General features: G+C 36.6%; 1 protein-coding gene across 3 annotated transcripts in view; it reads left to right on the top strand.

Moving 5' to 3' along the window:
* The window catches only part of LOC131066315 (protein high chlorophyll fluorescent 107), a 208,689-nt gene extending 195,210 nt beyond the window's left edge, over positions 1-13,479 (top strand). For all 3 annotated transcript variants that reach the window (XM_058001049.2, XM_058001048.2, XM_058001050.2), the window contains one exon: positions 12,984-13,479. In XM_058001049.2, the coding sequence (XP_057857032.2) occupies positions 12,984-13,373 (390 nt within the window). In that variant the 3' untranslated portion in view covers positions 13,374-13,479. The remainder of the gene's footprint in view (positions 1-12,983) is intronic.
* The last annotated feature ends 1,194 nt before the right edge of the window (positions 13,480-14,673 follow it).

Raw genomic sequence — 14,673 nt, 5'->3', positions numbered from 1 at the left:
AGAATTGTTTCTACATTAGCCGGACATGGAGACAATTAAAATTGATAAACAATTAAATAAGTTTAAATTAAAGATTTAAACTAATTAATAAGAAAACAAGCTTGATATCAAGAAACCAATATTAATATACAATACAAAATACTTATAATGTATCAATACCTTATAAAGTAACACTAAACCTTAACAACATTACACGGGCGTATTGCACCCAGCAGTCGCATTATATGTGATGCGGTGTGTATAGACTAAGGTGCCCGAAAGGAGTTACGGGTGGACTAGGGAGTGGTGACTGCAACAGTCACCACCGCTCACCCCTCCCTCAGCAGTCACGACCCCTGGTTGGGTCCGCTCCAACACCCCCCGCTGGTATTAAAGAACAAGCCGTGAGGAGGAAAGAGGAGGGAGCGTGGGAAGGAATTGCGGCAGGGAAAGGTGGTAGCAAAGGACGCAGATTGCGGATGGGGGACATTACAAATATCGTTGCTGTTCATCCTCCATATTCTAAAGATCATACACAATAAACTAATATATAAGAGTTAAAATATGAAGTATGAAATAAACCAAGCATCTCTAAAGAACAAATTTGACATTTGCTTATGCATTGGAAACTCTCCTTCCCGTGGAAGAATGGAAGAGTCTAGAATACGGAAGTTCTGTACTAAGACTGTTAAAGACTCCCTCCTATTTTGGACGACCCGACTCATCATTTTTTATAATCGCTGGCCAAGACAAGAGAACATACATCGGGCTAAGGATATCAATTGAGCCATAATGATGAAGAGATCGACTAAATATGCAGAGCGATGGTTATCGATGAAGCACAAATAGGAGATGGCAAAAATAGCATATGCTCTTCTCGATCGAATAAACAAAGGGGCATACGATAAATAATGTAGGCAACAATCGTAATGGAAGTTGATATGTATAAGATCAACTAATAGGATTGCACAAAAAAATAACACGTAACAACCTAGTATCATAGTTACATGGAAGAAGGATAGTCTACATACTTGGCAGTCAAATTGAGGAACTTGTTTATTAGAAACACTGCATATTATGAAGACTACATAGCTACGATGGTCTAGCCCACAATCACAAATACGTAGACAAATATGTCAGAGGACTTCGTCCACGAGGGTGATACATGGTATTTAATTGATGGTCACTATATCAATAATACAATAGTGGAGAAGGTTATATAGACGACGAATATTAGAAACTAGTCAATGACATATCATTATTATGAAGATACTTAATACCAGTGGACTATTACTTAATTAGTTAATCCAATTATAATTTGGAAAAGTGCAATTAATATACAAGAAGAAGCATTAAATGCATCTTTTGGGAACACAACCTATCATATTCATAGTCAAGATATAAGAAGGCTTTGAAGATTGTTTGTTTAGGGGAGAGGGACCATTATTTGCTTACCACAAAGGAACGAGTAGACACAATGATTAATTATCATCACTATAGGTGGCAAGGAGAAGACCGATGGCATAAGTATACCCATCATATTAGAAACAACAGAAAAAGTATATATAGTGTTCCAGATGTCAATTACAACAAGTTAGAGAAATAGATATATCCATACACCAGATTGTAACTCATAATTCTTATTATATAGTATCTATTTTTAAGGTTGGTAACTAATTACTTAGGAAAGTAGCCGCCTATGTTTTAAAGTGTTAGTTAATTGTCCTCAATTTCCAAGAAATTAAATAGGGGACGTGTTGACGTGTATTTTGTACACCATCATACACAGAATAAAATACCTAAAGGCATCTTATCCTCTCTTGAGAAAATAGTCTCTAACTGCTGAAGATTCGCGTAAAGGATCAGTTAGGTAGACTCCAAGGTTCTTTGATGTAGGGTCTCTACGTGTGGACAAGCTCCAGTGGTATGATGTGATTTGCTGGGATCACAAGGGGACTTACATGTGATGATTGAACTTCCGATCTGCTTTGCTGGACACAGGCTCTTACTAACTTAGATTTAAAAAAAAAATGAAAAAAGGATAAGGGTGAAGAGAGGATCTAATCCTAATACTAAGAATGTAGGAGCAATGATTGATCTTTGACAAAACTCTAACTAGGTCTTGTTTTGACATCAATGGAACATCTACACAAGACTAGTGCGATCTTCTAAGGGAATCTTTATGATGTTCAAATCATCACCGCAGGCATAGATACCATCCAAGTTGATGCATATCAATGAAGAGGCAACAAATTGAAATTGAGCTTAGGCTGAATGATCCAGTTGACTACGCAAGGCAAGTCTGCAATCAACAAACTGCTAGTAGTATGGATGTACGAATTCCACCATCAATCAATCACATTTCCTCCATTCATCTAATCATCTACCATCTAAGATTGAAGACTCCACAAGAAACCATGCAAATTGCAAGAAAACGACATATTTCACCATTACTTCAATGAAAATGGAATTTGTTTACAATCAATGGCAACAATTTCTTGCCTTGTCCTCCTATTCTACTCTAATTGCTTCCAACTATTCTCTAACTATTCTAACTATTTACAAACTATCTCTAACAATTGCTAATTAACCTTTACAAATGAAATGCCTGGGCTTATATAGTGCCCACAATACAATTTGATGGCTTAGATCAATTCAAGATCAATGGCCAAGATTTTACAATGAAAACCCTAATTAGGGTTTGTTACAACCATTACATAACATTTAATACTTGACCAATGATAAAATTGTATTGCTTGGACACATGTCCTCTCTAGAAAAATCGACCAATGGATAGCCAGGGTAGGTACATCGGAGTTTGTGCCACCTTCCATGAGTTAAGTACATTGAATCTGGACATGCTGAGGTGGACCACACTGACTGGAGAAATGATGACTAGGACGCCACCTCATCTGACACTTGTAGCTTGCTAGATATTCAATTTGATGTCGTTGAAAGGCTTGCTTTAATTAACTCTTGTTCTAACTCCTTTTGTCCTTGATTTGCAAGATGATGATGTACCTCGCCTTGGAACGTTGGATTGAAAGAGGTCACCCCTGTCCTGGCTTGATCGTCCCGGCGAAGACCGTCCTGGCGAAGACCGTCCTTGATCCGGCTTGATTTTCCTTGAAGAGATCTTCATTTGATGCCTACACAACATTTCAAAATTAGTACCATGATTTTGCAATACATAACATAAATTAGAGAGCAAATTTTAGGAAACTTAATGATAAGTCCTTTATTAATCATTTCCTAAAAACGACTGAGCTTATTGAAATTAAAAATTTCAAAATTCAAAATTTAAGCTATGACGATCAACGTTCAAAATCAAAACAATAAATCCATATCGCCATACCTCTCTTGAGAGCTAACTCTAGAATGCAAAAACAAGGAAATCGCCTAGGCAAAATCAAAATTAGATGGCTTCAACGTGATCTCCTTTAAATGAACAATCCCTTTATCAATTCGTCACCCTTGAGGATATCTTTGACGTGGTCTTTGGCAAGTTCGCCCAACTTGAGACTAAGCTCGCACTCCTTTGATGATGTCTGCGCCCTCCTCTTGAATGACAATTTCGCACCTCCTTTGTATTCTCCAAATCGCATGCTAATGAAGGATGTTAAATGATGATTTGAAATGAATAAACCACCTTCCCTTTATAGGCGCTTACCTTCATATTGATCTTAGGCCGACTTTGGTAAATAAGACAAATTTAAAATAAACTTAAAAGGCCGACCCTTGTAAAATGAAACAAATTTTAAATCAAGCGCCCCATTTGATTTTTTATTAATTAATAATTAATTATTAAATGTCTTTATTATTTAAATTGTCAAATTCGATTTTTACAAAGGCAAAAATAATTAATAAATGAATACCATGCGCTATTTAAATGCTTTTAAATTAAATATCGATTTTCCTAGCATTTAAATAAATTTTAAAAATCTTTGTTTGAGCGCCAAATTTGGAGAATTGAGAAGAGTACAAACCTCATCGCCCTGGTCCCTGACTGAGGGACAAGAGCGATCCATCAATTTGGTCTTGATCCTTGCAATTTTGACGTCCAAAATCTTGATCCTTACATTCAAATCGGCATTTTAGCTAGGTCCTTCAAGTTTGATTGACTTGTTTGTGCGAAGGAATGTCTTTAAGATGTGATATCGCCCTGGTCCCTTGGAGAGGGACAGGAGCGATCCATGTGTTCTAGCTAGAATTTGCCACCTTTCAACCTTTGTTCCTCGTTCATTATCTCTCAAAAGACATCCTTGATCTTGTGTGAACTAGTGCCTTTGGATGTATCATCGCCCTGGTCCCTTGGAGAGGGACAGGAGCGATCTTGATGTTTTCACTTGAAATTCTCCATTTTGATATCAACTTTTCCTTGTATGGTGAATAATAACCTTGCTTGTTCATTCCATGCTTGTATCACTTGACTTTTATGAGGCATTTGGACGTTAGAAGGATCATCGCCCTTGTCCCTTGGAGAGGGATAGGAGCGATCCTTGTCTTTTCTCCATTTTAAGCTCAAATTGGTAATATTTAACGTCTATCTCCCTTTGTATCGCCTTCCAAACGATGTTTAAAACCTTGTGCAACCTTGTTTTAACGTGATCTTTAAAGGATATCATGTGTTTTAGTAAATATCGCCCTGGTCCCTTGGAGAGGGACAGGAGCGATCTTAGTGTCCTGGCTCAAATTTGCAAACTTTTGATCTTCGTTCTTCGTTCATTGCCTTCCAAAGGACGTCCTTGACCTTGCCTATCCTTGCCTTGTCTTGGTTTTGACGGGACATGAGTGTTCTGATGAAAATCGCTCTGGTCCTTGTCCAAAGGACAGGAGCGATATGAGTTCCTTGCACAAATTGGTAACACTTTGACGTTCAAAACTCTTGCATATCATCTTCAAAAGACACCTTATACCTTGTGTGATCTCGAAAAACCTTGACTTGGCATGAATTTGAAAGAAAATGAAGGATCCCATACAAATCGCCCTGGTCCCTTGGAGAGGGACAGGAGCGATATAGCTTCTGTGTTCAATTTGAGGATCTTTTAACGTTTAAAGTCCTTGTATATCACCTTCTAATCATGCCTTGGACCTCATACGACCTTGCAAAACTTTGACCTTACGTGATTTTTGAGGGATTTGGCCAATATAATAAACATCGCTCTGGTCCCTTCCTGAGGGACAGGAGCGAACTTCAAGTCTTGAGCTTGTCCTTGTTTCGGCCAACTTGCAATTACCTTCAACGCGTAAAATGAAGTCCTTTGATCCTTCTTAGTCGCTTGATGTGTGATAAACTTTCAAAATTTATGCCTTTATGGAAATATTGCTCTAGTCCTTTCCTGAGGGACAGGAGCGAATTAGATGTCTTGGTGCAAATCCTTCATCTTTGGCAATTTTTGATGCTTTGCACTTGATGGAGATGTCTTAAAATGTCTTCACCACCTTGTTCTTCGTCTTGGAGTGCCTTGAATTTGGAGGAACGACAATATAACCATTATATCGCCCTGGTCCCTTGGAGAGGGACAGGAGCGATCCTGCTCTTGTGGGCTTCATTTTACTTTATCACCTTCAAAATTTATCTTCAATGGTCTCGCCATACTTCATTTCATTCATTCATGCCTTGAGCTCGGTCGTAACTTGGCGAGAAAATCATCTATAACAAAAATCGCTTTGGTCCCTTCCTGAGGGACAGGAGCGAACTTAAGCATTTTGGTCCTTTGATGGCATTTGGTAATCTTCAATTTATCTTCAATGAGTTCATTTCACCTCCTTCCTTGCCTTCAAACATAAAGTTGACTTGATCTTTGCCCAGATCGTACCTTATGAAGAATTTCGCTCTGGTCCTTCAGTGAGGGACAGGAGCGAATTTGACCCTCTAGGCAAAGACTTCATCATTTCATTGTTTTTGATCAAGTCTGGATGCTCTATCATGCTCATTTCGTCCTTCACCATGCCTTTGATGTCTCGATTCGTCCAAACAAGGTCAGGAATGGCTCAACTAAGCATTTTCGCTCTGGACCCTTGGTGAGGGACACGAGCGATTCGCCTTGGTCCCTTGGAGAGGGACAGGAGCGCTTTTCGCTCTGGACCCTTGGAGAAGGACACGAGCGAAATTTGACTTTTCGCACTCTCAATCAGGACAATTTTAATGGAATATAACATTTAAGTATAAGTGACATTTCCTTCTATGTTTCTTCTTTCTTATACTTTAAGTTATATTCCATATATACTTTCAGGATGTTTGAGAGTGGTTCCAGACCTCCAGGAGTTATATAGCAAAATCTAGTTTTTTGGAGGTTTTTTCAGTTTCCAGACTTAGTCAAATTCAGGATCAGGGCATTCCAGACTTAGCCAAATTTCAGGGTCAGGACTTCAGACTTAGCCAAATTTCAGGACATTCCAGACTTAGCCACATTTCAGGACTAGGGCATCACTTAAGTAGGACTTGCTACCCTATGTGATCACCTGGGCGACGTTCAAAATGCAAAGGCTAGCTAACAAAACCCTAAAAAACTTAGAAAACAAACCCTAAAAGGCAAAAAAAACATGGGTCCCCATTTGCAATGGGGCGATGTGTGAAAACGTCACAACAGGACGTTACATATTTTGGGGCATTTATTGGTGCAATTAAGAGCTTTTATGGCAGAGCATGGGGTGGTTTGACTTTTAGTTCAAGTCCTTTCAGTTTTACACTTGTTTTTTACCCTAAACGTGGACTTTTTAGGTTGAATTCGACCAAGTGGTTAGGGTTTTCTTGGTGGGATGCAACTGTTGGAAGTAGCATATATACTACCTTCCTTCTTCATTGTAGGGGTTCTTCATTATTCATCTTTTGGCAGACTGTAATTTTCAAAGTTCTTTCTACAGAAAATGAATGATTTTGTAACACATTTTTCAGGAATAGTACAGATTGGTGATACCTTTTTGTAGTAACAATCAGTTCATTCCTTCCCATTTTCTTCTATTATTGTGGGTCCTTATTGTTTAGTGCAGGTTCTTGTGAGATTCTTTGTCCTTGGAGTTGTATCTTTTCATGTTGGTACTTTTATGTAGGAGAATAATCATTTGCAGGTTATAAGTTGTTTATCAGTAGTTATCAGTTTTAGGTTGTGAAAGGGTTCTTTCCTCTTAGGACTGTGATTATCCAACCTCCTTATAACTCACTAATGCAAAGGTTATCTTTTTTGGGGTTGTGAAAGAGAGCTTTATTATTACTATCATACTGTGTGTCACTCTTTTTTGCTTTTAAGTTTTTCAACATATCATCTGGTGCATCACCTTAGGGTTAAATTTAAATTTTATATGTCCTTACTCATTTCTTTTGAAAAATTGTTAGTTTAGGTGAAGTACTTGGAAAGAGCCAGCTTACTTTGGATTTCCACTTCAGTTTTAGGTCACCCACAACCTTGAAGTGTTCCCATGTTTCAATAAGCCGCTGAAGTTCACAGCTTTAGTTAGGGTGTAGGCTTTATTGATAACAGGTACATGGGCAACTTAATGAGGGGATTATAATATTAAAATAAAAGCGATTTGTATTATCCCACATTGCCTATGAGTTGGATTAGCTTCTTGGAGAAATGGATAAATAGAGGCTGTGAGAGTTTTTAAGTATGTTGGGATGAGATGAAAGTTATGCTATTGGATTTCTCAGGAATCTAATTATTGGGCTTGGAGGACGAAATATCAAATACCTCTTTGTCAACATTCTTCTCGCTGTTGCAAGATACAGTCAGGAGAATTTATGGTGTTTTCATTCAGGAAACACATTGGGCTTATTAGATTTTCAAAATGAAGATTTGGAGAAGAAATTAGGAGCAGATTCGAAGGCGATAGTGAAGATTTGTGAGTTGCTACAGTGTTGTGAACAGTGCTGCTACAGTGCGTGAACAGTGTTTTGGACAGATTTCAGACTTGTGGAGTTCAGATTTGAATTTGTTCCATTATCATATAGCCTTCCACATAAGTTTGAAGCATATTTGAGTGTCATTACGAATTTGAAGACATTCCCAGGTCTGTAATATTGTTCGAATCTGATTTGTATGCTTGGAGTTGGAATTAAATAAGTGTTATCAGCATTAATCTTCTTGCTATTAGTATTTGTTATGTATGATTTTTCTATATTCAATGAAATCTGTAAGCCACTCAACAAATATCAATTTATCCAATTTATTTTATTGGAAATTAAGAACCAATTCAGAAAACCAGTAGTCAGCTTGCAAGCCAACTGTTTCACAAAATTACACTGAGTGAAAAAGCACAAAAATCAGTCTAGAACAGGGGGTGTTCTTACAGGCCATCAATATTTGCTATTCAATATTATTGTTCAGTGTTAGCATTAAATATATACCTATTAAGCGTATTCTTTCAGAGATCTGTTTTTGGTAGTTATTAATTAATATTTCCTGACTAGCCAGTCATCCCTCAATACACAAATATTTCTTAAGTAGTCATTGCTGCTATTTATTATTATAATTCCTTTTATTCTGGTCGGCTTATGTAAATGGAAAATGGCAAAGTCTTATGAACAAGGATGTATTATGGCGGGACATGACAAAGGTCGTGTCTAGTTTGAAGTAGCGCCACCTATAATTAAAAGAATGCTGCAATTTGGAACTGGTCAGCTGCATATGAAAATTTATTAATAGGGAAACCTAGCTTTCTCTAAGATTGATCTGTTGCTTCCTACATGTGCCTTATAAAACTTGATATTTTCCTTCTATCATGTGTGCACCTATTTATATTTGAAGTTTGCATTTGAAAATCTATGTTTAATGCTGTGCCTTTTTACATCATAAGGACACTGTACAATAGCAAACAAATGTGTCTCAAATTTCACTGTTTAGCACGTGCCTCATCACTAGGTGTGCATGTGATATCCCTAAAAAATTGTGAATGAGATCGCAGCCTTTAAAGATCAAATTGTGGCATTTATATTAGTTAATAATTAGGGAAATACGATCAGAAGTGGTTAGGAATTAAGAAGGGCCAAGTAACATTATTTGAACAACAATCTAATCAAAGGCCGACTTGGATTAGAATGATAAAATAAAAGAAAAAGGAACAATGAACCATGTATATACAGATCGTCGCATCACAGGGAAAGCCCATGGAAGATTATGTCATAGTAGTCGGCAAACAGTACTAATCACTAAACAGGCAGTCATTAAGCAGTAGCGATTAGAAGAAAGGAGGCAGCGATTAGGATGAAGGGTTGTAACCATTTCAAAAGGGCATTGGTGGTGAAAGGGTGTGACTCCCTCCACGAAGGGAGATATAAAAAGGAGAGAGATCTCAATTGAGGAAGGCATCGAATGATCTGAGTATATATTTTGAAATCAGAAAAATTAGAAAATAAAAGCAGAAATCTAAGTGGTGGTATCAACCTTGAATTTGTAAGTTTGTAATGTCCCTACTAATTTCTGATATTAAATTTTAATAATTTTCACCAAGACATTTCAACAAACACTTGGCTGCCATGGTTTATCATGCTGTTCATAGTTTCAGTCAGACTTAGAGGACATTCTGAAGCAGTCTTTTCATTGAAGGATGAGCCACAACATTAATAGAATATCATAGGAATGATTTAGAACAACAACCACAATTATTAGGGCCAAATAGGACTTGTTATCAGTCACATCTACTTGCTGTCATTTTAACAAATAATTGGCATACAACCTCAGAAAACCATCCAAATAAGATGCAGTCCAAAACTAGTTCAATCCTCTTCAATAATTATTACAAAATGCTATCTAAGGACCCAAGCAAGGACTGATATACAAGACTGTGACTCAGATGTTCGGAGGACTAGGGACTGACATACATATACTGAAACAATGGAGTGATAAAAGAACCTGATTTGATGTTCCCAGGTGTAGGCGATGAAATAGCTGATACAAATCTTCAATTACTATGGCTCCTATGTGAGAGATCCAAGTCTTCCATATGCCGACTCTGCTGCTGTCAATGGAGGTCTGCAATCAAGAGACACATGCTGTCTAATGGTCTAAATGCTTCTTCCAATTCATCGGACCCTCCTCCAAAAGGTAGCGGCTTGCTCAATGGGCGGTCTCCAAGCCTTCAAGCACTACTAGCTCTGATCAAAGAACATAAGCCCACAAACCTGCCTCAGGTTGGACCCCAAAATAAATTCCAAATGACATCAAAATGCCTTGCCAACTATCCCAAATGGATCGCCTTCCCTTCCTATGAATTTAGGAATCAAGATAAGTCAAAATCGATGCATGTGGAAGGTAATATGAACAAAATCGTGGGAATCCAGGTTCTGCAGCTAATATGATAACAGCACTATATATGCTTCGATGTATCTCCTCAAATCATCAATGGATATCGCCTAAAGGCCAATAGGAAAATTGCTGTCTAGTTAGGCCCAAGGGAAGCCTACACCATCACCCAAAGTGAACTCTCAAATCTGCAAGTCTGAAACACCATCAAGATCTGATATGAAAATCTCCTTATGCTCAAATGTGGAAAGCTGAATGCTCTCCACTCTCTTCGCAACCCTTCAGAGGGTCTTTCACCTCTTCAGTTATGCTGACCAATAGGGAGGTATCGTTCCCCAAGATCTTCTGCAGACAACCTGTGGCTCCACAACTCAATTCACGAGATAACAACAACTGATGCCCAACATGTCTTTCCTCTCTTCTATTTATCCCTTACATAATATGTCACAACCACCTGCAAGAAGATAATAAGGTTAGGTACACTTTATATTATTTAATTAAACATGTTATTTTTAATGTACCTTTAATTTAATAATTAAATAAAATTAACACGTCTCCTGATACGTGTTATCTCCTTATAACATCAAAATAACAAATATTAAAGAGATGTGAAGTCACCAATCACCGCTATGTCGACCCCCTAAACAACTCCTTGGCCTACGAGGGTCAAATATAGGCCAACCTCGACACAACTGCACGTGCTAAGGGGAAGGGGACATTACAAAGTTGCATTTGATATCGATCAAGCAAGTGAAATCTGATCTGAATTTGAAAGACAGCAAATAATTGAATTATTAAGCAGTAATAATCTGTAACTACATAACAGTAAGATATAGCAGAAAAACATTATATTTCTGAAGCAATTGGTTTGCTATATGTTGAATCCTATTTTTGTTAGTTTGTGAATTTAATGACAGATTTATTTATTGAAGAAATTATGCATTTGATTTTTGTAAGGCAATTATATTAAGAAATTGCAAGGGAACATAATAGGGAGGTGCAGTAGTAGGGGCCCCCTCAATTAAGTAGTCCACCCTTTGAATTGGTATTTGTGGGCCAAGGGGTTGAATTGTCTTGGTTGGATGTTCAGCACCCTTGGGCTTTGTTGAGGAGGGTAGTAGTTTAGGTGCTCTATCATGCTTTCCCCTCAAGTTTCTAATATGGTTTATCCTTAGGAATAAGCTACAATGTACATATTTATAATAAGAGTTTCATTATTATTTTGCTTAATGTTAATTGATTATTTTCTTAAATTCAATTGCTATTTTGTAATTTAGTAAAAGAATACTCTTGTAAATAAATTGTATTATTGGTTTGTTATTTTGGGGCAAAATTCAGGAATATCCCAAAACAGGACATTACAATGCACTTATGAATATGCATTCAAATTTGAATTTACTGTAATGTTCCTAGTTGGACAACTTTAGGAAGTATATAAACCTCTCGAAATGTACAAGCTGAAATGATGAACAAATATCAAATGTAGATACCAAACCTTTTTTGAAATTAATGCTGATTAAGTAATTATGCATTTGATTTTTGTAAGGCAATTATATTAAAAAATTGCAAGTGAACATAATAGGGAGGTGCAGTAGAACGGGCCCCCTTAATTAAGTAGTCCACCCTTTGAATTGGTATTTGTGGGCCAAGGGGTTGAATTGTCTTGGTTGGATGTTCAGCACCCTTGGGGGTAGTTATTTAGGTGCTCTATCATGCTTTCCCCTCAAGTTTCTAATATGGTTTATCCTTACGAATAAGCTACAATGTGCATATTTATAATAAGAGTTTCATTATTATTTGCTTAATGTTAATTGATTATTTTCTTAAATTCAATTGCTATATTTTAATTTAGTAAAAAAATACTCTTGTAAATAAATTGTATTATTGATATTGTTATTTTTGGGCAAAATTCAGGTATATCCCAAAACAGGACATTACAATGCACTTATGAATATGCATTCAAATTTGGATTTACTGTAATGCGCCCAGTTGGACAACCTTAGGAATTATATAAACCTCTCAAAATGTACAAGCTGAAATGATGAACAAATACCAAATGTGGATACCTAACCTTTTTTGAAATTAATGCTGATTAGCAATATGAAAATCTTTTAAAACCCTTCTCAATCAAAATACTTACCTATGAATAGTAGATCCAACATCCCACAAGCTGATATGATTTTAGAAACCCTTGAATGATAAACATTGTTCGATTTAGAAGTAGAATTTTTTTAACAAAAAATAGATGCCTTCTTTATTCCCCGAACCCCTCTTTCATAGTTTTTTAAGCATTTTTTATATTATTTTATTTTTTTACTCTGGACACTTTATCTTTTAATAATTAATTTTACAGTATCATGATACTTTGTAGAAAAATTAAGGATAGGTGAAAGGTCTTTTGCTTGCTTATGTCTAGGAAAGTGAAGTCCCTGGAAGTTCTTTTTGCGCATGGGTGCCTTGGGATAGATTCCCATAAACGTGCCAAATTCTGGAAACATGATCTCCAGGAAGAGAGTTCCAAGCTTAGTTATATTGTCCCAAGAGTCCCAAGTTTTTCTTGTATTTAAATTATTTTTCTTCAACTTGGTTAAATGGAAATTTTCTACAGAGTTTTAATATATCTCGTAAAGTAGGTTAATCTATTGTTGTCTGGCTCTAGTATGTCTTCGTATTTGTCATGAGTGTAGGTAATTTTTAATATATTGTTCTTTTTCTTTATAGTCAAACTTATAGTTGCTTCTTTTTTGTTCTCTTATATTGCAGAGGACAGAAGTTGTGGGTGATGCATCCTGGGATGTGGATTTGTCAGGATTTCTTGCCCCTGCTATCAATCGTATAAAGGGTTTCCTAACTTTTGATAAGGGAAATGAAAAACCTGAAAGTAGTTCGTTTCAGCAAGATGAAGGTGATGGTTTTAACAATCCAGATGTTATCAATACTTCAAAGAGGTTCCTTGACAATACAAAAGGAGGAGCTTCTTTTGACTTGGACTCTTTTCTTAGAGAAAAGCTCTCTCTTGATGCTTCACGAGTATACTCTGGTTCAGAGCCATATTTTTTGAAGAAAAACAAGAATAATTTGAAGAGAAACAAGAATAAGTCAGTCTGGAAACCGTCTAAAACAAAGAACACCGGAACTTCATCTGTTACTTGAACTGGCTGACTTGACATGGAGTTGTATGATGTTATGCATTATGTGCATATTATTTTTGTTTCTTAATTCTTCCATTGGCAATTGAAATCATATTATACTTTGTGCTCGTATGTTCTGGGTGGGGAAAACGAAATGAATGTACATGCCAATAGAGGACTCAGGTAGGATTGGTTGAAGTTTCTTCCCATTTTATTATATGGCATACTTCAATTTTGCTTTAGTATCTGACTTTTACTGCCCTGAAGATATGAAATTAATCTTTTAAGAAAGAAAAAATACATTTGCATTTTCTTTTCATCCATAGGCACATTTGTAGTTTCACAAGCAGTTTAGGAAAATAATTTACTTCCATAAATATCTTCTTGCACGTAGAATATCCATTCAATTTTAATCACCCCCACAATGAGAATGAATTATTCTGTGGATCAGATATATCATAACAAGTTTGTAATGCTAAGAGAAATCAATTTTTCACAAGAAAATATCACACATTTAGTATTTGATCTTTTTCTTTTCAAGTTGTAAGTCCATAGATTACAAGTTTTAATGTACAAATCCGTTGGAGAGATAGATGTAAGAGTTAAATGCAGTTTATTTATCTCTTGTAGGGCATTCACATCAAATTATCACCATGGATCACTTCTCACAATCTTGTTTGCCTGCATATCAAAGGCTGACGTTAATTTATTGACTTAAGTGCAGCGAGGTTGCTATTGAAGAATTTCAGGGGAAGAAGACAATGCATGAATATCGACCATGCATTCCTTTGACTACTAAATAAACCCTATAGAGGTAGAGCAGGCCATATCATGGTGCCATGTTTTCATGTGCACGTCATTACCAAAAGATTGTATCGCAAGAACCCTAGTTACAGTTTTCCCCAAACAAACCAAAGGCGGTGGCCAAGAGGGCAAACGACAACCAAATCTTATGGAAACGAATGATGATCATGTGCGTAACCAAACTAGAGATAAACATAATGGATAAAGTGCAAGGTGGTAGTCACATGGAATGGTAAATACAAGGAATAACCTAATCTGGCACAGTTCGATTGTGTATATGTAAATCTACATATCATATGCCATTTCAAAGAATGTTTGTGGTGCCCGTCACTACATAAAATGGGCTGCAATAGGTAAACTAGATAAGAAACTAGAGGTTAAATTAGACGATCCATGGCTTTAAACAGTCACCAGGGGGTATTTGAAGACGTCATAAGCCAGTACTGGTTCTGGTACAACTAATTTTCAAAAATGGAGATGGGTACTTGAAGATGCCATTTTTTTTATATAATTTAATA

The sequence above is a fragment of the Cryptomeria japonica genome, chromosome 8, assembly GCF_030272615.1.
Source record: "Cryptomeria japonica chromosome 8, Sugi_1.0, whole genome shotgun sequence".
In the NCBI taxonomy this organism is placed as follows: Eukaryota; Viridiplantae; Streptophyta; class Pinopsida; order Cupressales; family Cupressaceae; genus Cryptomeria; species Cryptomeria japonica.
Note: the sequence above shows the minus strand (reverse complement) of the source record. Positions and strands in the feature narration are given on the sequence as shown.